The sequence below is a fragment of the Mytilus californianus genome, unplaced genomic scaffold (assembly GCF_021869535.1).
Source record: "Mytilus californianus isolate M0D057914Y unplaced genomic scaffold, xbMytCali1.0.p SCAF_10, whole genome shotgun sequence".
Classification (NCBI taxonomy): domain Eukaryota; kingdom Metazoa; phylum Mollusca; class Bivalvia; order Mytilida; family Mytilidae; genus Mytilus; species Mytilus californianus.
Window position 1 is genome coordinate 26500958 of NW_026262582.1, and position 25518 is coordinate 26526475.

At 32.0% G+C, this 25518-nt stretch overlaps 1 protein-coding gene across 1 annotated transcript in view; it reads left to right on the forward strand.

Moving 5' to 3' along the window:
* Positions 1–10864: 10864 nt before the first annotated feature.
* The window catches only part of LOC127717860 (uncharacterized), a 34395-nt gene continuing 19741 nt past the window's right edge, over positions 10865–25518 (forward strand). Inside the window, exon 1 of the mRNA XM_052223720.1 lies at positions 10865–10937. Coding sequence (XP_052079680.1) covers positions 10922–10937 — 16 coding nt within the window. The 5' untranslated portion in view covers positions 10865–10921. The remainder of the gene's footprint in view (positions 10938–25518) is intronic.

The following is a 25518-nucleotide window of genomic DNA, read 5'->3' on the forward strand; positions in this document are numbered from 1 at the left end:
CCTGAAAATAAAATGGTAGCTCCCTAATTTCAACTATTTTGTTACTTACTGTGTTGTGAAAATTAATTGTTCAATGGGACGTAAATGACTGTTCTTGGTGTCTCTTGGTGTTCCAGTTTTGTAGTTGTTGTAGGCAAAAAGGGTTGGGACTGCATTTTCCTTCGTAGGTCTTCCTTCAATAAAATGACGGGAGCAAAGTGCATGCCAGTGACAATTTGGGTCGGGATTAAACCCTTCCCTTCTTATCTGAGACAACCAGAGCTTCCTTAGTTTAGGATTCTTTTAGGCTGAAGGAAGTACATGAAAGTCGACGATACATCCATTTAAAACCATATCAGGATACTTTAGGGCATTATGTTTCTTTTGTGAATCGTTGGAGCAACCCTCCGCTATGCAGTGAAAATTCACCATGCTTCTTTTCGAAGCTTTACCGCTCAAAAACTATCAAAATAATTTTACATGACGTACATTTTGTACATGTGTTTCGACACAAAACATGCCCATAATAACGCAAAATCTCGCAGTAAACGTTATCACTAGGGCGAGACTAAAGGTAAACTCAAATACGGAACGGATAATATGAATCTTACGTATTATAAAACTTATTCCGGAGTAAATATGATAAGTTCCGTAATTTAGTAGTGTTCTCTTTTTAAACGTTTAACCTTTTAATTACTTTTAAAATTAATATCTTAAAAACTTATAATAACTCACATTTAACATAAAACTTATTTACAGCTAACTTTAACATTACAAGACTTATTCAAGAGAATATGTCCATTTTGTAAATAAAATATTATATACAATTTGTCCTTAAAGTACAACAGATATTAATAAATCTTGACTCTAATTAATTATAAATTTAGTATTAACTTATTTAATTCAAAATCGTTTTATAAAAATTAAATGTTACATTAACTCACCTAAAATAGACAGAAGTTCTGTAAGTAAAGATGTTTTATTTTCAGGTTCCAAAGATCAAGTGACGCTAAAACATAATTTTGGATATTCGAAATTTTAGTCACATGACCTTCTTCTATTTTCTCCAATCAAATGCCAAATAGTAATTAAAACGACTTCCCATAATTTATTTCATTGGTCATCAATTACCTGCTGACCATTTAAGCTTTTGTCAATCATTCTGTCTTAATTCTTAGCGTCCCTAGTAAACGGATTATCTAACTTTTACCTATGAACAAAGAAGATAAATAATTCCCTTTGTTCCTTTAAATTAAAATACTTCCCAAATACAATTGACATTTTTTTACTTGGATTTATCTATTTACTTTATAAAAGTCTTTATTAGCTAAAAGTACTGACATCTAGTACTTACAAAAGAGACTTAATTAACATGCTCTTTGATATAAAACTTTACGTAATACTATGTACAACATATCTGTGAAATTATATAATTAACTTTTAATTCTATTTACAAGTTTCCAACTCCAGTTAATATTTAAAATTATATTTTTCATCATAAATCCTTTTTATAGGGTAACATAAATTATATTCAATTCTTCAAGTATGAATTTTCTTTATAAAAAGCATTATAATTTCACTTTCTTATAAAATCTATATTATTTCCTTTTATTCAAATTAAGCATTCTTTCTCTTTCTTTTAATGGAAATATAAAATTTCCATATTTTGTTTATTTTTCCTTCACTAAAGTAGCCATCTTCATTTGGGGTTCAGTTGTCTCCTTTAAGTAATAGTAAAAACTCAATGATAAGTTAATATTGATACTAAAAGACCTCCGAACAAAAAGGGATTTGAACATCCCTTTTTGTGAGGAGGTCTTTTAATGTCAATATTAACTTAATCATTGAACTTTTACTGACTTACAAACCGTCAAAAACATAAGAAAAGAACACAAAAAAAAAAACACTTGCAGAAGCCTAATTCCCCTGAATTGGACGAGTCAAAATATATTCAACTCAAATAATAGTTAAACAGTACTTAGACTGATATAGATAAATAACAGTTACCTAATTGCATTGAAAACGGACCAATTAAATGGCATTGCACCATTTAATTATTTATGTATTTTGATTTTTTAGCATTAAAATAAGACCGTAGGATAGGTTTATAAAATTAAGGGGTAAATTAATTATTTTTGAATTCCAACTTTTCAATATACACATGTAACGACTTTCTATTTTATAAATGAGGAAATCAAAACCCTATACAGACCTCATTTACAACTGACCAATGAATTTTATGCACCAAAACTTCTTGTTATATATATTTGGTGTTTTTAATCTGTCAGTAATCATGAAATAGATTAGTAAAGACCAGACCAAATGAAAACAGTAAGTAAACTCTTCTAACAATTAGCTATTTAAACAGCTTGTTTCACAGCTTCTAATCGAGCAGACCTATATGCATAAGGTCCTTCACAATATTCAGGTAAATGTTCATTTTGATTTTGATTCTGTAATTTTCCTACACAACGTTGCATGCAAATGCAAAATAATTAGTGTTGTCTGTATCAGTCCAATTAATTGATAAATCGTGTTTTGTTTGATTTTTTTTTCTTTTTTTTTAAAAACTATGCATGTAAACTCCAATGAATAAAATCAAATAAAATAGCCTTAATGTAACATCTTTAGCATCAAGTTATTTTTTATTAGTTGTTATAGGCTTTGAACTAGCTGTCAGTAACTGCGAGTACTCTCAGATCTGTACTTAGTGTCTTTTTGTTGTTGGGATCTACAATTACCCGTCCACGTCCACTTTGTGTTTTTGTTAGATGTGTTTCTATTTGGATCCATCTAATGAGTTAAGCCTTTTTCAACTGATTTTTATAGTTAGTTCATATGTTGTACCGTTACACAACTGTCCCAGGTTCGGGTGAAGGTTTGGTGCCATCTAACTAGTTTAACCCCGCAACATTCTGTATGTGCCTGTCCCAATTCAGTGATTGTCATTTGTTGCTGTGTTACATATTTGTTTTTCGTTCATTAATTTTACATAAATTAGGCCGTTAGTTTTCTCGTTTGAATTGTTTTATATTTGTCATTTCAGGGCCATTTAAAGCTGACTGTGCGGTATGGGTTTTGCTCATTATTGAAGGCCGTACGGTGACCTATAGTTGTTAATTTCTGTGTCATTTGGTCTATCGTGGAGTGTTGTCTCAGGGGAAATCATACTATATCTTCTTTTTATATGTATGTTTGAGTGGATCGATTAAAACGTGTATAGATGAGATATTGTCGCAAGGCTGATCATCATTCTTAAATTGAAATGCAATGTATTATATGAAAGAAAACACTTTTGTTCTAGTCGTCCGTCATTCCCTTTTCACGTTTAAATGTAGCATAAACAAACACCCTAAACAAAAAAAAACTGTTACCATTCTAAGTTTTTTAATCGCCTGACAAAATCGTATGTCATAAATCGCAATAAAAACCGAAGATAAGAACTATAGTAAAACATTTTTTTTTTATAAGTGTTCAGTTATGTACAGTAAATTGCAAAACCATAAATATAGTTTGCACTATTATTGAGTGATTTAAATGGAATTTTTAAATTATAGCATTTTACAAGATTTTGTCTTCGTGTACTATGCACATGGAATAATTAAGGGAGTTGATTGATTGTTGTTTGCTTTACGTCCAGTGGCAAATATTTCATGCATGTTTATAACGAGAACACAAACATTTTTAATACAATAGGTAGGTCTTGAAATAGGAGGTCGACAGTGATGTAGAACGTGAATAAGGACAGAAATTTAGACTTGCAACAGCTGGCCACATCCGGCCACATCCACACCCCTTAAATAATTGGTGCAAGAGTATCTAATTTGCAGGGAGCGTTGATCTATGAAATCTATTCTGAAGCCGGCCATCCATATTTACGTGTAGTTTCTAATATAATTTAACGCATCTCATTTAGGTTAGATACTTTTAGCTCGCTTAAGTAACTGTGAAATTTTTGTGAAACCGTATTTATTGTACATTCGTTTTTGGTATGATATTTTGTACTCCTGCTCTCCTAGTTTGTTTCGTGGGTGTGTTCGCCTCGTGAGCGGGAGGTCGTTGGTTCGAATCCCGACCAAGTCAAACAAAAACGTTAAAATTGGTATTTGCTGTTTCAACGCTGAACTAGCGGCATTTAAGAGTAAGAGCACAGCCGCGTAAACAAACGCGACTCAGCGTGTCGGTGTAGTACAAAGCAGGGTAATACTCAAATCATGTTCACATGTAATCGTCCTGAATATTCATTTAATATGCCTCTGGACGTCATTATTATCATCATTTATTTTACCGTGAAGTAATTTTCTTCTACTGGTTTATATATTACACCTTCTTTAATTTCCACCGATCGAAATTAAAAAAGGGCAGGTGATATTTTTCATCCAAACACTTGTGTCTGTTGACATATCTTTAACGGTAAATAATATTAAATCAAATGTCCCTGTTAAGATATCTTTGACAGTAAATTTTATTAAATTAACTCCGTATCTTTTAGTCATGGGACGGTTTTGAACTTATTATTCTGTATACGCATCTTTCTATAACAAAAGACTATGTTGACTCTTAATATTTTGATTTGTCTGTGTCGTTGGGTAGCTGCCGCATTAATGTATACTTTTATCTCCTTTTATTTAAAACCAAAGGATTGACTTGGGTATATCCATTTTTGCTTTTATAACAACTGTTATACCAGATATATAAAAAACAAAACTTGAAACAGCAAATGTTGTCTTCTAGACAAGACTGCCGTCGTTGTACGCTTCAATGTATGAGTTATTTCCACTCGGTGAAGATTTTTTTCTGTTCTACTCCCCTCCTCCTAGTTTGGTTGGACAGGATAAAATGTAACCCCTGATGTGGACTACGTTATTTAATGTAAATAAAAAGAGAAAATGCAAAGAGAAAAATGAGGAAAGAAATGCTAAAAATTACGCTTAAAGAATCAAATATGAATAAAAATTAAATATATAAAAATTGGAAAACTGCCTGAGATAATTATCAGTTGAAGACTAATGATTATACATCACTAAATGGTGCCGATTAATTAACTGCTCCCTTAATGTCCAGTGGCAAATATGTCATGCATATTCACGACGAGATGTAAAGTGGATCAACCAAAAGCAAATGATATCAATTTTAGTGCGACACTTTAATAAGAAAGAGCGTTGGCTAGAGGTAAAACGTATGCCGTAATAGAATAAAGTTGAACCATGATCAAAATCGTAAGTTAAGCTATTAGCCCCCCACCCCCTTTTTTTTTCTCCACGGTAGGTGAATGCCAAAAACAAAACAACATGAATTTACAATCAATAACGGCCGCTATAAGTAAATGAGATAGGGACTTATTTTGTCAATAAAATCCAATTGCAGCCAGCATTTCCCGGTTTCGGACATGTTTGTATTTCCACTCATATACCGTTTGATTATTGACCGGAAATATTAAATCAATCAAAAGCACTTTGATTCTCTGAAATTGTAAATTATGATATTTCATTGACTGTTTTTTCCCGATCCTATTTTGGACCTCCTGATTCTAAGAGGGCGTGTCTAATTAGTCATTCCCGATTAACTTTTAGTAAATTGAACCTCAACTTAAAGACCTACACCGGGTTAATAAGTTCGAGGTACAATAAGTAAACAAAAGAGATCCTTTATGAAATGAGATCGTCTCAGGTATCTTAGATAATTATTTTGCTTTGAATAACAATGGAAAATGAACGAATAGGTTTGTAATAACCAGTCATCAACTCTATTTGGCATATTTTCGTTATTATTAACTCAATTTCCCCAAATTTGATGTAGAGTTATTGATGTATATGTTGCTTGTAACAGTTAATGGGACTTATAGCAGTAGCCTTGGTTAACATTTAAATAGACCAGACACATGCTAGAAGTTTCCTGACACTAACTACCAACAGATCCCTGTTCTAAGTCAGTCCTGACGTCAGTCCTCCATGCATGGACTTCTATCACTGACGTTTTTGATCTACATGCTTGTAGTCATAAACAAGAACAGGTCCAGCAGTAAGTTCAATTATGAACTTAAAGTTAGTGTCCTATCCTTATTCAGAAGTTCAAGCGTGAACTCAGATCTTCCGATTGATATGTTTCCCAGGCTTGGGAATTAATTAATCACGACTAATCAATAACTGTGACAACAACAGAGACGGCTATAAACGCCGAATGATGTTTATTTTAATGTGTGTATATCATGTAGTATGCATCTTAGTTTAATTATATCTTAATAAATATATAGTCTATGTTTTGTTGTGTATAAATATATTTTATTGTTTCAGACATATCAATTTGGTTTATTTAGAATAGAGTAAACTACTTTATAAAGTACACATTTACCACTGATTAATTAGGTAGGCGGAGTTTTTGATTCTTATTTTTGGTATGCTTATATATATTAAAAACATATACCTGTCTCAGGTGAATGGGTCTTGTAATCAATTACAACTATGTTTTCGTTTTGGTTATATTACATTCTGCTTGATGATATATTTCAAATTGTAGTGCTTCCATCAAAGTTGAAAATTCTAAACGTAACTGACGATTATACTGTGGATGGAAAAGAAAAATGTCAATTGAATCTCGTCTGCTCGGTAGAAAGTGGGAAACCACCTGAAGTCTAACATGGAGAAAGGATGAACGCATAATTATGCAAGAAGGACCAAGTAAACTTGTATATTCAGTTATTCCCGATAAAACTGATCGCCAATCTATTTATATATGCAAAGCACAAAATACAGACATGGAAAAACCGCTTACCAAGTCAATTCATCTAAATATTAAATGTAAGAATACTACTTTTATTCTTAAAGTTAACAAAGTTTTTTTTTCCTATTTCAATATCTATAAAATAAATCTGCTGTAATGCTTTAAATTTTACATACAAGTCAAAACAGTAGTTTCTCTTTGATGATATAGTGGTCTGTATTTGAAAATCCTCACAAATACTGGGAATCCTTCTGTTGGTAAATTCGATTGAAATTTTCTTCAATCTTTTTGCCACTTGTTTTTTTTTTGTAATGGCGTTTACTTTGCTTTCAAGATCATGTACATGGTGTTAAATTTTCTGCCACTGAATATTTGTTTTTCCCTTTTCGTTTTTTTCTTCATCAAATTGCAATGTTCGTGGCGCATCTCCATGAGAAGCCATCATATTTAGGGTTTGGTGTAATATATTTGATATCAATTAAACGTTTCTCGGAAAAAAAATATTTTGTAGTCTATAAACGGCTTTTAATATGTGTTCAATAAACATAAGCCCAAAACGGCATACTCAAATGTCATAAGTAAGTGAAGAATAAAACAGTCAGGGTAATCAACTTTTATTAGAGGGTGCCGCGCACGATAAACTATCTAAAGTATATTTATGTATAAATGCAATAAATAAGTATCTTCCATCTGAATATGTACTTACAAGTTTAATCGAAGTCAATGGAGCAAGTACTATAAGTCAATGTAGACCTTTTTATTCGAAGCACCGATGCCCCCAAAGATAGACATTTATATAAAATGATAAAATTAAATCTGTCACTTCGCATTTGAGATATGAATTTGGACGTAAAATTACTTGAAATCAATAAATCATTTATTACAGAATTACATACCTTTTGTGGCGAACTGCATTCTGCATAAAACACATCTTTACAACGTTATATGATATAGGTAATTTAGTATATGAACTTGAAAGGAAATCTAAAAGTAATGTGGTTTTAAACTACATTGGATAAACGAAATCATGATAGATAATGTTAACCTTATATAATGCCACGTGATCGATTTTTCCACATATTAGAATATATAACGCCATTTTTATTAAAGGGCTGTTGACGAGTACATATACGAAGACGTTTACGCTTTTGGTACTCTACCCCTTCCCCCAACACATACTTTAACTTAAAGAGTAATAATAACTAGCTCATGTAATTTACATGACGTGTATTTAGCATTTCATTTCCCATCATGGTAACATATATACAAAATTACTTTTCAGACAAGCCATCCGTTGAAATAAATGTTAGCAGCACTTTAACCGTGGTTGAAGGTGAATTTGCACATATCTGTTGCATATCAGTGAGTAATCCGAAGCCGACATCAATATCCTGGCATAAGGAGGATACAGAACTAGTTTCAACATTTAATAATTCTTCATTGTGCTATAGTATGAGTAATGTGAGTCGGCATGACACTGGCAACTACGTATGCAGTTCCCAGAACGATGTCGGGGATTCATCTAGTGAAATTTTGCTCATTATTTCATGTAAGAATTTCATTTCAAAATATCTTATATTTTTTAAAAAATTCTGAAATTAGTGGCTGTTGATGACAGAATTTCAAAACAACAAACTTTGTATTTTAATTTTATTTTGTCTTGTCAAAATTAAGAAAGTTTGCTCGGTAACAAGTAATTATTGATTCGCTGTATTTTACTCATTCATGAAAAACATGCAAAGAGAATCCTCAAGATCATTTAAAAGTATCTTTTATTTTACTTATACATCCTCCTGTCATTAACATGCGATACAGAAATTTGACTGAATATAACAGCAATAGAGACATGCTATGTCTTGCCCAAGGAGAACCGTGAAACTATCATTACTTTAAGTGGGAACACAAATCCCTGTTTAACGAACATATAAGATATTAACGCGGGACAGACGATGGATTTCTTCGACTCCCAGAGCTGAACGTATCGAACATTTACCAAGATACAGGGTTTTACATATGCAATGTTTCAAACGGTATTCATGATTATGATGGAATGTGTTTCAACTAGGTAGATCGTATTACCTTGTATCGATAGGTATAATAAGAAACATTTAATATTAGTACTTCAAATAGATATATCTTTTCATAATGAATTGTCTTGCAAATATCAGACTCATCATGGATACCAGGATTAACATGTTGTATGCCAGACGTGCGTTTCGTCTACAAAAGACTTATCAGTCACGCTCGAATTAAAAAAGTTTAAACAGACCAATTCATATTCGTCAATGAATATACGTGAGACAGAGCCATCAGTTACGTGAGTATTCAGACCTCCATATTACTTAACAGTAAAAGTGAGTGGAAAAACACAATCAAAAAGTAAGTATGAAGAAACGATCATGCGAGGTAAGAGTCAATGAGGGTCAATTCAATGACTCAATTACGGCGTTAAACAGTAGACAAGTGCAAAGGTTTAATTGCCTCCTTTTTTCCCCCAATTTGGTCAATCAAATAAGGAACGGTATATGAAAAAACAAACGAAAAGTAAAATTAAACACACAGGAGTGAACTACCTTCGTATCATACGTACATGTATAATGCATTAGAAATGGACGATGAAACCTGATTAAAAAGGTATTTCTCGGTTTACCAGATCTGAATTACAAAATAACGTAACAAAACAAATGAGATATATGTATGTTAGATACTTAGATAATTAAGTTAAAAAAAACTAATTTTATGTCGCAAGTACGGTCGGGTTTTTTTTCTAGTAGATAACTGTCTAAATGTTCTTATTGTTTGTTCTGTTGTTATTCAAATAGGCTCTCCTGTATTTGCTGCCGACAACAGACAAATCCAAGATAATAACAAAAAATCAACAGTTGAAATAAAAGTAAGGGTGTGTAGTCCGTCGGAGATAATATGTCACAACATAACAGAAGTCGGTGGTTTGTCAGTTCGACAGCAAGACATGGAAGTTAGAATGGAACATAGTCTAATCAAGGAAAGTTTTCCCGATGCAATAGTGACAGTTAATGGTATAGACATTACTTTTATGTTAAATGGACCGAATTCTTGTGAATCTCGTAAATTTAATGTCACTGTGTGCAACAGCTATGGACAAAGCAGTTTTGTAGTCGTCTTGAAACCTTTCAGTAAGTTTATATGCTTAATTCATATTAAATGAAGAAATGGTGAGACAAACATTATGCTAACTGTTGAACGCTCATCTCCATCGTATGGTCGTTGGTAGATCTCATTTGATACGCTACTCTAGAGCATCTTAATGGAATGCAAACTTTATTAGCAAGGGTATGCTCCTTACACAAAAACTGCTCCAACAGAATTATGAGGAAGAACGACTAAAAAAAACACTTCACAAGTCACCACCACGACTTGGTTGTCCGATACGATATATCTGTGTCTCAACTAACTACCGACATGTTTTATCAGTCTTAGATATTTAGCTACCAAAATAGTTGTTTATTCTGTAATCTTTTCCGAATGTGTCCTATTTCAGATTGTAACAAATTGACTGTTTGCGGATTCGACTGGCGGGGACTTCGTGCATATCAGGAGTGGCTTACTGTGTCGACGCACTTGGTCTCTCTTGTTTTGGAGTTTGTGCGCTTTCCTCAGTATTTGGCTTAATATACTGAAGGGATTTGAACATTGATAAAATACTGTTGCCCATATTGAATGCTAAATGGACAGCCACACAGGGAAGTAAATACACCTAGTTGCAATACAGTGTACACCTGACGTGTTGCAAAACGTAAACATTGTCAATAACTTTTATATGAATCATCCTTTAGATTACTAGATTATAGAACAGCATTTTAATTTGGGACCTAGCTGGTATCAACCCAAAAACTCCATATCAGGCCGAAGGCTTTAGCCCGATACCTCGAATTCGGTCAACTAATGATACAACTGGCGGTATGTACAATGCCATGTAATGATCTATTAAACACATATTTAGTATACAAGTCATTTCGAAACTAAATGACAACACCGACTATGATTTTTATGTATGACCTTACTTCCGATTTTTAGTAAATGTAGTGATTTGAATTGAAAATAAATCTTTTTATGATTGATTAAATATTGTATACTTTGCATTACAGTGAATAACTCATCAGAACAAAATACACTGTCGTTAGAAGTCACCATCATTACCATTATAGCTTTTCTAATAATTATTGTAGTCCTAGTGACTGGAATGGGAATATATGTTAGTAAGTACAAACTGCTTGTTTTATAAATTGCGATGACAAGTAATAAAAGGGATCAACATACAATCGATATGTAACATTAACAAAGCAATGCTTAAACCAAAAAATGATTATTCATGTGACGATCAGAGCCTGTTTGTCTTTTCGTTTCTTACGAATGCATAACAGTCGTCAAATTTATGTACAAAAACGATTAAAATCGGTTTGTAGATTATATATGGTTTCGAAAACGTCCTCGACTAAAGAGACCATATATACAAAACAAGAAGATGTGTTATGATTACCAATGAGACAACTACCACATTTTAAATGAAGTGGATGAACGCAATTATAGGCAATCTTACGACCTTCAACAATGAGAAAAAACCCATACCATGAAAGACCGCGACATGAAAAATGTGAAACCATGTAATTGAGAAAACTAACGACCTATTTTATAACAAAGCAATTTACGAAAAATAAATATAACAGACATGAAACAACGAGAACCACTGTAGACTATTTGCCTAGTCAATTATAATCAAAATGATCAAAACACAATTTAAGAAAATAGCGATACATGTCATTTACACACGTGTAGTAGGTATTTATTATTGAATGATGATTATAAGCATTCATGTTTGCAAAATGGTTATGTCATACATTAACAAATAGGTGCAAGATTATTGTAATCATAGAAAATAATCAATTACTTTGAATTCAAAGTTTAAGAAAGTATTGATAAAATAATTTAAGTAAATTCATGTCTTTCTTTGACACGACATGAATTGCTCTGGATTAGCGTTGAAATTTTTCATGAGCTTTCCTTTGCTTAGTGAATTTGGATATAAGGTCAAATGAGTTAGGACTTTCTTTAATTATTCATACAAACTCATGTTTACGACATTTAACTCTTTTTATTTTCTAAGTAAAAAGTTCATATATACTATGCAATGTAATTTTTCTTCTTATGTTTCAATTAGAGGGTACTTGAAACAGATGTACAGAAAGAGGTTGGTCTACTATTTTTCTTATATCAAATATATTTTGATAATATGCTATGGATAATTTGTTATAAAGTTTAGCTTTTTTCTAAGAAAATTTATCTAAATGCACAAATGCGAATAGACAGAGGATGATTATATGGAGGGGACAATACAAAAAACGATAAAAACAGCAAACAAAATAGCAAAAAATGGAAAACGGCGACAGGAGAAAAAGTATAACAACCGTCCGCAAAAGCAATTAAACCTCATGCAACCAGAAAGCATGCAACCTTTGATCTGACATCATTTGAAGATTAATTGTGCATGTGCAATTAAATCTATTAAAATTGTTTTTCATGTATCACTATTGATTGGTTTCTGTCATTTCATCTGATCATAATACTTTGGAAAATGTAAGGCACACTACACAATTAAAAAAACATAGACTGTGAAAACTTAAACTATGTAATGTTTTTCATACATGCAATGATTTAAGAATTATAGCAGCAACGCATATTCCATCGACTGAACTCATTGGTGATGAAAGCTCTCATAATGCAGACATAATTGAAGCTGATAACATATTGACACCATCACAAGGTACGAAAAGAGACAAACGTCAAAATATAAATGTGAACGTTTAGAAAATAATACATGTAGATAAGATATAGAATATTGCGTGTGTTTAATAGTCCTGTGACCACATGTTGATTATTTTTTTGGCCATATTACTGTAGATTTATTATTATTCGTTGGGTACCAGTTTTTTTGGTATTTTTGTTTTACTTTTTTGCTAGTCTTTGTCAGTAGGCTAACAAACATACAACAAAATCAGTATAGGAATAGGAAAATGATGGGATTCTTAGGATATTTCCTGTTATTTCTTTGATAGGACCAACAATGAATAATACAGAGCTGTTGGACATTTTTACATGGTTATGAATGTTATTCAAGAATGTATTCCATGTCTTTACTGTAAAAAATTAGAACTTCAGAACATACACACACATATATATATATATTTATATATGAGCATTTGGAGTTTTTTTTATTAAGTATAGATTTATGTGATTCCAAATTGTACAAACACAATCAATGTCCTGCAATATATTCTTAATATCAATAAATGATCAAGAAAAGAACAATGTGGCATACACGTTTCAATGTTTTAGGAAATTATGCTTTCAGACCCACTGAAGGTAGTTTCTCCGTTAAAAAAATGGAAAACATGATGACTTTACTTATTTCAAGAACAAACACCCAGATGTTTTCAACAACTGATACAATACATGTAGTTGTGGAAAATAGAGGTATACCCCATGTGTCTGATGAACATTCGTCATCAATATCAGACAATAACATCAATGGTTCGGACATTTTGGACGATGGTTATGAGAAGCAATACTCGACTTGGGTTGAAAATGATATAGAAGAAATTAAACATGTTTATCTCTCTACAACAAACAACTCAACCTATGAAAATTCAACACCTTCAGAGAATACTGCTTGCGGACATTCTCCAGATTCACAGAACTGGATTCCTCACCTGATAAGACAAAAACACATATTGATGAAAATGACTGTCAGAAAAATGTGAAACAGAATTATGAATTATTTTCGAACGAGAGATTTCCAACGACCATACGTTTATAAACAGCATAATCAAGTAGAGTACATTAACTTGTCACTTAAACAATAAAAAAAATTTCCCTACAAATAATATCATTATTATTGGCGAGGCTCGGTCTCTATGCATCCCGCCAATGTGTTGTTGTGCTGTGGTCATTTTTTGTATTCTTGTCTTTCATTTTTGCTTATGTGCTTTGTCTATATGCCATTTTGTTTTTCTTTGTTGATATATTTGTTTGTTTTTATAGTGATTAAGATTATAACACGATGTTGACTGCTGTACCCCTATTTTTAACATTTTTACCTGTTATTTCTCTTTGTTTTGTTCACACATTTTTGTCAATATAATGGAATTTTATGCGACTGTCATACAAGTGAGAGGTTTAGCTAGCTATAAAATCAGGTTCAATCCACCATTTCTACATAAGGAAATGCCTGTACCAAAACAGAAATATGACAGTTGTTTTTCATTCTTTTGATTTGATTGAGCTTTTGATTTTGCCATTTAATAAGGGACTTTCCGATTTGAATTTTCCTTGGAGTTCAGTATTTTTGTTATTTTACTTTTTACAAATAATGGATACATCATGCTTCTCTTACATAAAATATCAATCAGTACAAATCCAGCAGATGTTGTGTAAAGACGACCTAATGAATCTGAGGAATTGTGAAATGGCAACCTATAAGTATCGATAGGCTGTAGTACCATATAGGTTCATAAGTGTATATCAATACATATTTAAGTATATTTTAATTCATGAATAACAAAATCATTGTTAGTACCGATAAAGACAATATTCAGAGATGTTAAATAGATAAACCTTAAACATAAGTTTTTTTTAAAGGATCAATGAGTTTATATGGATCGTGTTTAAATTTACGGGCTTATAAACAACATTATTATAATATTTTGGATTTGATATCTCGTGTGTTTCTGTAATAAGGTACCGCTAAACTTTTTACCAACATTTTTGCATCTATCTATATATGTTTTTACAGTGATTAAGTTTATAACACAATGTTGACTGCTGTACCCCGATTTTTGACATTTTTACCTATTATGTATGTTTCTGTTGTTCACACATTGTTGTCAATATAATGGAATTTTAAGGCGACTGTCATACAAGTGAGAGGTTTAGCTAGCTATAAAACAAGGTTTAACCCAACATTTTCTACACAAGGAAATGCCTGTACCTAGTCAGGAATATGACAGTTGTTTTCCATTCTTTTGAGCTTTTGATTATGCCATTTGATAAGGGACTTTCCGTTTTGAATTTATCCTTGGAGTTCGGCATTTTTGTTATTTTACTTTTTAGTAGTCATTAAGACTTTGAATAATAATTTGTGGTTACTGAAACGAAATCCCTGACTTTATAATTTACAAGTTATAAATAAATTACGCTCATTTAAATATAAAACGTCACTACAGACACAGGCATAGCGAACAAAATATACAGACCATACGGAAGGAACAAAGTACTACCACCGTCCGAATAAAAGGACAATTATCTGTAGGAACGAAAAATCATCTGTTTTGTTTTGATTTTGTTTTATATACTAATCATGCTAATATAAATTCCCATAAAAATCAAAATAAAGAGAAGACATCATTGCTGTTTGATATATTGATTTAAAGTAAGTTCTCTTGAATAAATTTCCATAGTGCTTTTTGATAATTCTTGATTATACAAAGCAAACATATCATCAAGGTAACGGTAAGTGTAGTTAAATGGCCAAGTAAATGAAATTTAGACGGATCTTCCTGGGTTCGGCCTTTAACTGTGATTCATAAATCTGCTAATAAAAATGCGCAATTGGTGCTCAAAGGAATGTCTACAACATGTCTATAAACTATATTGCCTGGATGAACAAATAAATGTCAAGGAGAAAACTTACAAATATGATATCATCACATCAGTTTCAGTAAGTATATCTAGCATATTGACGTTTTGTCATTACAGAAGAAGGCTTAATAATTTCAGCTTCCCAATTGTGAACTTTCCAATTCTATGTAGCAACATTCCAGCAGCGCCTGCCTACAGAGTATATATCTCCCAGTTGATACGATATTCCAGGGCTTGTATTTCCTATCATGATTTTCTTGATAGAGGGTTGCTGCTCACAAGGAAGCTATTAAACCAAGAGTTCCAAGGGTTGAAGTTGAAATTATCCCTTCGTAAATTTTACGGACGCAATCACAAGTTGGTTTCGTTATGGAATATCCGTTTCACAGATGATAGTTGATATATTCCAATTGTCGTAACTACAATCCCGTCACCTTTTCCCCGAATGGGACCTACCGAATTAGACTTATTACCGGGTTTGTACTAATTTGAGCAACACGACGGGTGCCACATGTGGATCAGGATCTGCGTACCCTTCCGGAGCACCTGAGACCACCCCCAATGGTTGGTGGGGATTGTGTTGCTCAGTCTTTAGTTTTCTATGTTTTTTTAACTGTTGTTTGTTTGGTTTTTTTCTTTTTTAGTCATGGCGTTGTCAGTTTAATTTCGGCTTATAAGTTTGAATGTTCTTTTGGTATCTTTCGCCTCTGCTTTAATAAATAGATATAACAGTATTACCAAACTCCAAGATAAATTCAAAAATTGGGAAGTCCATAAAAACGTATAAAATCAAACGTTAGACTTTATTATCCAAAGGAACGAATGGTTTGACGGTTTCGATTTGATATTAAATGTTTTAATTATCAAATATTATTAATGCTTTACGCTTTGTCTTACTTTGTTAGCCTATGTCATGAAATTTATAACGTTTTGTTTTCATTTTTTTCTACCTGATATCTGTTATATATGCTTCATTGTAGAAAGTCTTTTCCTTATAAAAAAATATGTATTTCATAATGTTTAATGTGTTACGCAATACAGAATATAGTTTAAAAATCATGTCAAAACAAACCAGATATTTCCGTTTCAGCTTGAGAGTTCATCCGTTGTAACTGTCTGGCACGATTTTTTTTTAATTCAAAATCAATAGGTATAAATCATTAAATTCAAGTATACAAATCCGACCTGTTTCCCTATTCGAATAAAGGTCATTGTTGAAAGTCTCCAGGAAGTATTCGTTCAAATGAATTGCAAATAAATCATAATTGTATTTCTAACACATGTGATACGTTTTGTTGCTTTTATGTTCACGGTTACAGTGACGAAATGACAATAAGCAAAAAAAAAAAAAAAAGAAGAAGGAACCAGATATCTTAAAGATCGAAAAATATTACACTCTCTACCGTCGGCACTTTTGAAATTTTAGGCAAACTTAGTTTAGACTGAAAATGATTGTCTGAAGTTAATGCTTTAAAATCTATGTATTCTCTTTTAGTGGACACAAATATAGTTGCCAATATATTGGAATGTATTCCTGTTACAAACCTGAAATTAAATTTGTTATCTATGTTGCCCGCTTTGAATAAAGATGCATGCTACAAAATTATATTTAACTGTCTTCGTTTTGTTAACATCTCCAAGCGCATTCCTTATGAAATGAAACCAATAAGATATACGTAATTCGAAAACAAAATCTATGTTCGAAATACATATCATGTTATATTCTACTTAAAGTTACAAAAAATCATTTCAAACAAAATGTTTTGAATTATCAATTCTTATGATTCAATTTAAGTCTTTAACAGCGCTTGCCATTTTGATTTAAAACGGCTGAACCTAAAAACGTCCATATAAGAATGAGGAGATATGTTGTGATTGACAATGAGACCACTATCCACCAGGGTCAAAATGAAGTGGTTGTTAATTATAGGCTATCGTTCGACCTTCAACAATGATAAAAGCCAATATCGTATAGACATTTTTGTCTTGTTAAGAGTTTAAGTTATTATTTTATATTTTTTCTTGTTGTAAATTCTGTATTGTTGAGATATTTGGCTCAATATTTTTTTCAGCCAACTAAGTATGTTGTTGTTAGTTTATGTACATACAAGATCTGGAAAGATTAATTAACTACGTGCGAGTTGTCAAAACAGACTTGATTTAACCGCAGTGAATGAGTCTGAAAATTTACTGTAAGTTTTAACATGACTTTATAATTTAGAGCTCCGCCTTTTAAGAATTGTTCATATCAAACTGCTGTTTTATTTCAAAATGGGTTTTCTAGCTACACATCCATTGCTTTATATATCCACGAAATAATTGCTGCATATACAAGGTAAACACGAATATGTACTCATAGTGAATGTATTTACCATTTTACACTTTCGAATGTTTGTCATATTTTATGATAATGGTTATGTTAGACCATTTTATGCAAATTTTTGCTTGTTTTGTACTATGGAATTATTTAAAGACTCCACATCTGAAGGATAACAATTCTTTTTAAATTTAATTATTGTTTGTATTCTTGAAGACGTACTTGTTTGCTGTCTGTTTTGGTGTAATTGATGTCTTATTTGACAAGTAATACGTCAATCTTACGATACACGTATGCCTTCCAAGTCACATAAAAAAACACGAGTTGACACCCTTGCTACCTATTTCTGTTTATATACCATGGTAATCATATAGAAGTCGCTTTAACTGATGCAATCTGCAATTATTCTATACCACTAGAAACTTAAAAAGTAGTTTACCTCATTGACGGACGTGTACACAGTTTGTTCGTGCATGTATTTATGTGTTGAGTATTTTTTATCATTTGGGTTCTTGTTATTATTATAATAGTACTTATTATATAGAAAGGTAGACTTCGTAAATAAGCTCTGTTTAAACAATATATGTAATGAACAATATATAATTGACAACCATGTATTGGTAGCTTCCCATTACTTTGATATACTTTGATTATTGAAAGTTCCGATATATGTAAAACTAATGACTATGCAATGTTAAACATGTATATGAAGCGATTACAAGATGTGTATCACGATTTTCAATTTAAACAATGAAATGTAACAGTATTTACAAATGTAGTTACCTGGAATGAATATATTAATTTACCTAATTTGAATACATTTCTATTTATTATATAGTATTACCTGAGAATGAAAAGTTACTTATTGCGTGATTTTGTTTGTCAAAGGCAGACAGGATCAAACGTTCTCATGACTCAACTGTTTAAAACGTTTTATTACTAGTATACAGTGATTTCCCAAGAAATTTAGACAACTTCACAATGTTCACGCACACTGTAATTTTCCAAGGGTAGTATTTTCAACGAATTTTGTAAACATATGGCCTACAATGATTTGTTAAGTATATGTTCTAATAAAAATGGGTAACTTGTATGACTTACATTTTCTTACATCAACGTTTTTGACACTAGTCGATACATGTTGATAGTTGACCCATGCCACACATCGTAATCATTTTAGTAATAGCATACATGACAACTTCAAAATATTAATAGAACTAATAAACAACCGTCCATAATTCATGACATCGAAAATATAAAACTCAGCAACATGAACCTGATCAAAAAATAAATGGCAATGTGAGGTACTACTAAACGTTTTGACAATTTTTTTTTAAAGTATAAAATGTAGACCTTTAGATATTGTTTATGTTCATTTTCGAAGCTTCAGTTGTTTGTATTTTTTTTTTTTGGTTAATCCAGTAATGACTGTACCAAGTCAGGACTATGACATTTGTGTTTCATTCGTTTGATGTGTTTGAGCTTTTGATTTTGCCTTTTGATTAAGGAATTTCCGTTTTGAATTTTCCTTGGAGTTCGGTATTTTTGCTATTTACTGTTTTGTAAATATTTCTTGATCACAAAGAATTTGAACCTGGTTTGACATCTGACATTTTTTTGGGGTCACCAAATCCTTAAACCTTTATCTTTTTTATTGATAGAATTAAACACCAATCGTGAAATATTATTTTTCGTGTGTATTTTTTATAACATGTTCAATTTGATTAAATGCTGATACTTTTGCAGTTTTTACTGCGATGATAGTTATATTTATTTATTGAGGATAGTGCAAAAATGTTCAGATTGTTGATACATTATTAATAAATGCATCAAAAATACCGGCTAACCATTTTTACACCAGGTGCGCGTTTCGTCTAGAAAAGACTCATCGTTGACGCTCGAATCAATTAAGTTAAAAAGGCCAATAAGATACAAAGTTGAAGAGACTACACTTTATTATTGAAAATAAACAATACAATCATTGTCACCAAAATACGAGTTCATTTCCTGAAAATATTTTGTATGTAACTCAAAGTTACATATTATATTTTTAGTTGCAGAATCAACTATATTATTGAATTATCAAAACAGAGGTAATATCTTAACTTTATCATTCAGGATATGTCAGATTGACTATATTTTAAGGTTCACTTAGTGCATTTATTTAAAAAAAAATGTTAAAGAAATGGAATATCTTTTTATCTTGTAGGTCATTGTTTGTAGATGTGGTGCATTTCTGACCTGTATGTGTAAGTGAAAAAATCAAACCAGAATAAAAAAAAAACGCTAGCTACACCAACAAGAACGAAAATTGAATATTACCATGACGACAAGGAATAAAATGGACAACATAAACCCATTAAAACGTACGACGGATTTTTTTAAATAAGATATTCGACGAGTGAAGTAGACTCCTCTAATCGTATTTACATTATTACAATCCTGTCTTTTTTCGTTGTTTCGGTGAAAATTTTAGGATGGTTATGAAAAACCATACACGACATTCGATTCGTTGCAAATAATGGAGGTGGAGACAAACATGTTTATCACAAGACCAAACAAAACTGGAACTATGATAAGTCAACCCCCTTCAAAAATGCTACTTTTGGGCATTCATTTGAGTTCACAGAACAGGCTTTTTTTCAATGGAAAAAAACTAAAACAATTTTTATGCGAATGAAGTGCACCAAAGTGCAAACATTAATTATGGTGGAAAAATACTCTAAGGAAACAGACAATGATTTCCAACGGTCAAACGTTTATAAACAAAGGAAAACCACAAAATATATCAACTTGTCTTTTAAACAATAAAGTTTTAAAATGCCTGACTATAAATATATATTGTATCTTAATACGAAACATTATCACACTATTCTTACATTCTACAACTCTACAGACAGTTCTGATTATTGAATAGACGAAAGTAAATATCTTGTAGTACACAAAAATAAAAATATAACTTTATAAATTGTATGCGTTCAAAGCACTTTTCTGGATTAAAATTCATCAGGAATGTTCATAACCAAAAATATGAAAGCCAAGGATGTAAAACAAAAATCCAACACTTGATTCTGGAGATTAATAAACCGGTAAACCTGCTGACTCGATATAATATTTTTGGAAATTTTACACCTTCTTGTTAATATAACTCTTTCGTCGAGTTTTCCAATTGACTGAAAATACGACGTGAAAGTGACAATATCAAACCCTTAAATCACTGATATACAATTATTAATAATCGACGTTAAAGACAATAATTTTATCATTTTGTTGAACCAAATTTTTTTTGTAAGTCTGGAAATCAATCTTATTTTTTTGCTTTTTTCATGACATTGCTCCTTTCTATACTTTACAGAACCACTTGTCCATATTGTTTGGGTCAATGTCAATGAATATATTTCAGTTATGGATGAATAAAGGCAACAGTAGTATACCGCTGTTCAAAAGTCATAAATCGATTGAGAGAAAACAAAACCGGGTTACAAACTAAAACCGAGGGAAACACTTCAACTTTAAGAGAAAACCAACGGAACAACAGAAACACTGAAGTGCAACAGAAACAGACGCCAATGCAACATACATAGAAACGAACTATTTGATAACAACTGCCATATTCCTGACTTGGTACAGGACATTTTAAGAAGAAATGATGAGTTGAACCTGGTTTAATGGCTAGCCAAACCTCCCGCTAATATGGCAATGTTAAAAATACCAATAAAATGACAACATTACGCTACAGGAATACAGTACAAATAAATGCAAGAACACTCAGGACAGAGAAATACATAAATAAATAATATAATAGTACACTTCGACAGGTAAACTACAGAATAACAACGAACACCAAAAATTAATTAACGACAGTACACAAATACATCATAATAGAATTATGAACTCTGCGTCACACGAATGTACCAACGCCACAAAATGTGATGTCATAGGTAAATTTCTAAAAATTTAAAATAAAATCGGGATTAAGTTTGTAATGGTATTATTTGATGTATTTTCTAACAATTACAAGAATATAAATATAGAATTGTATTAGTAATGGTGTAATTAATTGTATTTTCTAACCAAGTCGGTTTATCTTCTAAATCAAACTGTGCAAAAACAAATAAAATCCTTCGCATATAGTTGCTTTAAACTAAAGATCATACAAATGAACTAGGTGATTAATTATCTTAACTTTACATACATATAGAAAATAAAAATAAAATTAAAACCACAAACGATGCATAAAACAATATCCAATAAGAATTACAAATAAAACATCATAACTAGATATATGAATTTTGGATGTACAAATACCGGGACACGTCTAAAAGCAATGCGGATTCACACTCAGCAAAACAGTTATATTCGTGAATAGGTCACATTTGGTACTTAAAAGACAAGACGACGTATATGGTAAACCACAATCTAAGACGTGTTAAAAAAGTCGTTGGTAAGTTTAGACACAGACACGTCGTATAGATCAAACAATTCGTGATGGTGTCCATAAAATTTACGGAGTGTCATTTTTAATCTTTCCTCCTCATAACTCTGTTGTATCAGTTTGTGCGTAAGGATCACACTTCTGTATATGAAGTCTGTATAGTGTGAACATGCACGAGCATAACGTATCATTTGAGATATGTAAACACCATACGATGGGGCTGAGGGTATGTTACTGCTGAGGAATAGGAAATTGATAATTGGGAAGTTAAAATCGTCCCGTTTGTCATAGATTTTAGTGTGAAGTCGTCAATCTGTGTCAATATTGAGGAAAAGATCAACGTATGAAGCAGTCCTTCTAGTATCAGTAGTATACTTAATGTCAAGTTCACTGGGATATATGAGATGTAAGTACTGGCTGAAATATGGGTTATTTGGTGATAGGACATCATCAATATATACAGTCCGCCAAAAGTTAAGCACCATCTATCTTTGTTGCATCGAATTTTTTTTTCATTTAAAAAAACCAGTTAATCCTCGAAAAAGAGAAAATATTCATGTAGCAATTGTGCTAACATATGCCATAAACAAACCATCAACTTAAGTTTGGTCACTGATGCAGGTTCTATGCATTTGAATTTTGCGTTCATAGAAATAGTGAAAATTACACAAATCAGAAACGGAATTTAAGTTTTACTTTGATTTTATTTTTTTACAACAATTAATCACCCAAAATCATTAAAATTCTCTACAAATAATCTTTGGTATGTTCGGCAAATTTAATGTCAATATTTAAGTCAATAGGATGTGTAACCATCTCTCATCCGGTACAGTTCCATAACACGGCGTCTCATACTCTGTACAAGCCTTCTGAACTTTAGTTGAGCAAATTTATTCCATTCATCAACAATTGCCCTCTTAAATCGCCAAGATTTTGCAAAGGTGGATCTCTGCAATTGAGATTTCTGCCAATGGCATCCCAGACATGTTCGATAGGGTTCAGGTCTGGAGACATGGAAGGCCAAAAGAAAGTGTCAATGGCTTCTTGATCTTTGTAATCGGTTACAATCCTTGTCCTGTGTGGTCTAGCGTTGTCGTCCATGTACGAGGGTCTTCAACGCAAGTTGGGGATTCTCAAAATGGGGTCTTTCGGACCTTGGTCTATCATTTACAGTTCCTGTGTCAATATGATGTTGTTAAAATCTGACAATGTTGGTGCGATTAACATTGAAATGGTTACCAATGCTCCTAGTGCTCCTATCGGCATTTGACATGTCGATTGCTTGTCAACGTTCAGTCACAGATAACTTACCGCTTGCCATATTTCACAGTGACTTGGTGAAGGTCAAATTTCACCTGTACGCTTGACAGTAGGAAGATGATTTAAAGGCATCGAAACAGTGTATTTGTAACAGTGCAGATGACCTTTAATAAAAGGTTGCTTGGCGGGTATATCGGAGTTTATTTTTTTTGGTTGTAATGAATTTTCTTAGTGTATGCTATAGGCAATCCATAACACCAAATATAAATATTTTTTTCGCAATAGTTAAAAAAATATTGACAGTTATATTTAGGTGGTGCTTAACTTTTGGCGGACTGTATATCTGATAGTAAAATTAATGAATTTCGCAAGGTGCTTTTTCTTTTTGTCTTAAAGAAGGTTCTGAATGAATTCTGCCTCATACGAGTACAACAAAAAATGGCCAGTAGGTGTGCACAATTAGTATTCATCGGAATACCGACTGTCTGTAAAAATATCAATCCTCAAAACTCAACAAATATACTGTCGATAAAAAAGTCCAGTATTTTGATAATATCATCTTCAGTATATTTTCTGGTAGAATCAGTGTGGTTCTTATCACAAAATAAGAATTATTAGAACCCAAAACAAGAAATTTGTATCTACGATTCCCATTTTTATAGAAAAAGCTGTTTAATGAGATGGTGAAGTCGATCTTTCAATTGAGCTCGGGAATTGTAGTGTAAAGCGTAGAAAATCAAAGGTCTTAATGTTGCTACAAAATTGCAGGGATTGTGATCTAAGATTTAGCAGTAGATCCTTAGAATTTTTGAGAATCCACATCTGATTAACACTTCTGGTTGAATATATCACATCACAATATATTTGAAAGCCATCTTTTACTGTAGAAAGAATAGTAGTCAGCACTTTAGAAAGGTGTTTAGTCGAACATCTTGATGATCCAGCTATTTATCGTTCTTTATACGGAGTTTTATGAAGTTTTGGTATCCAGTATAATGACGGTAGATTTTCTTCGTTTTCTTTGATGTTAATACCAAAAGAACGATGGACAGATTTGTGATTTTGCAAAATTTCATTCTTTGTAAATGATGTTAAATAATATATGTAGGATTACCAGTTGTGCTGTGTATTCCAAGCTCTTTTGTGAGACATTGCAAAAATGGTTTTTACATTCGAAGACAATATTATTGGAAGCTTTATCTGCTGGAACAACGACAAATGTGTCATGCAAAGAGGATAAAGCATCCACAACTTTCGGGTTCCTGAATGGGTTAGAAACCCTTGCGCTCATAGTACATCGTAGTTTCTGAATGCGCTTCTGAATGCATGATCGAAAAGCTTTGATCCATTCAGACAAAGTGTCCAGTTCTGGTTCGTCTGGTTCTCGTTTTACCCATTTTCTAGCATAGTCCTCAACTGCATTCATCAGTAATTTGAAGTTCTTTTTCCAGTTGATGGTCTGGGGAATTCTATATTTTGGTCCCTTGGCTAACAACTCTCTTAGTTGTTCATTGGCAACGATGCCAAGGTCGCCAGTAATAACATGACCAACTGGACTATAACTGTATTTTGACGATGCACATGATCAATCCGGAGGTTTGGATTTCACATCTTTGAGGTTAAAGGCCTCTAAAACCCTCTTGTGGTTGAAAATCTTGGATGCAATAGACTTGGTGTAATTTCAGGTATAGTTTTTTGTACAGATTTCTGGTGGAAAATAGTGCTAATATTGAATATTGAATGGCGAATTCTTCTTTAAAAAAATTACGTTTTTCCTCATTTTTTGATGTAGTTGTTACGGGTTTAAATAGTCTATGGTAAGTAATGTCCATGATAACTGTAACTAATCGATAGAAAACAGAATTAGAATCAATAACAGCGGTATTTTGAGCCTCTTGAAATAGTAAATAAAGTTTAGATAATGGAATGGAGTATAATTTAGTTCTGATATGGTGAATTCCTAAAGGTTGAATATGGTGAATTCCTAAATGAAACGCAATTATCAGCACTGTTGTGTTGACATGAATTATCATTGATATGGTCATAATTATAAATTATTTGTTTACAAAACTTTGAATTGTCGAAATATTGAGGCTTTTTTACCTCAGGAATAGATTAGTTTAGCTGTATTTGG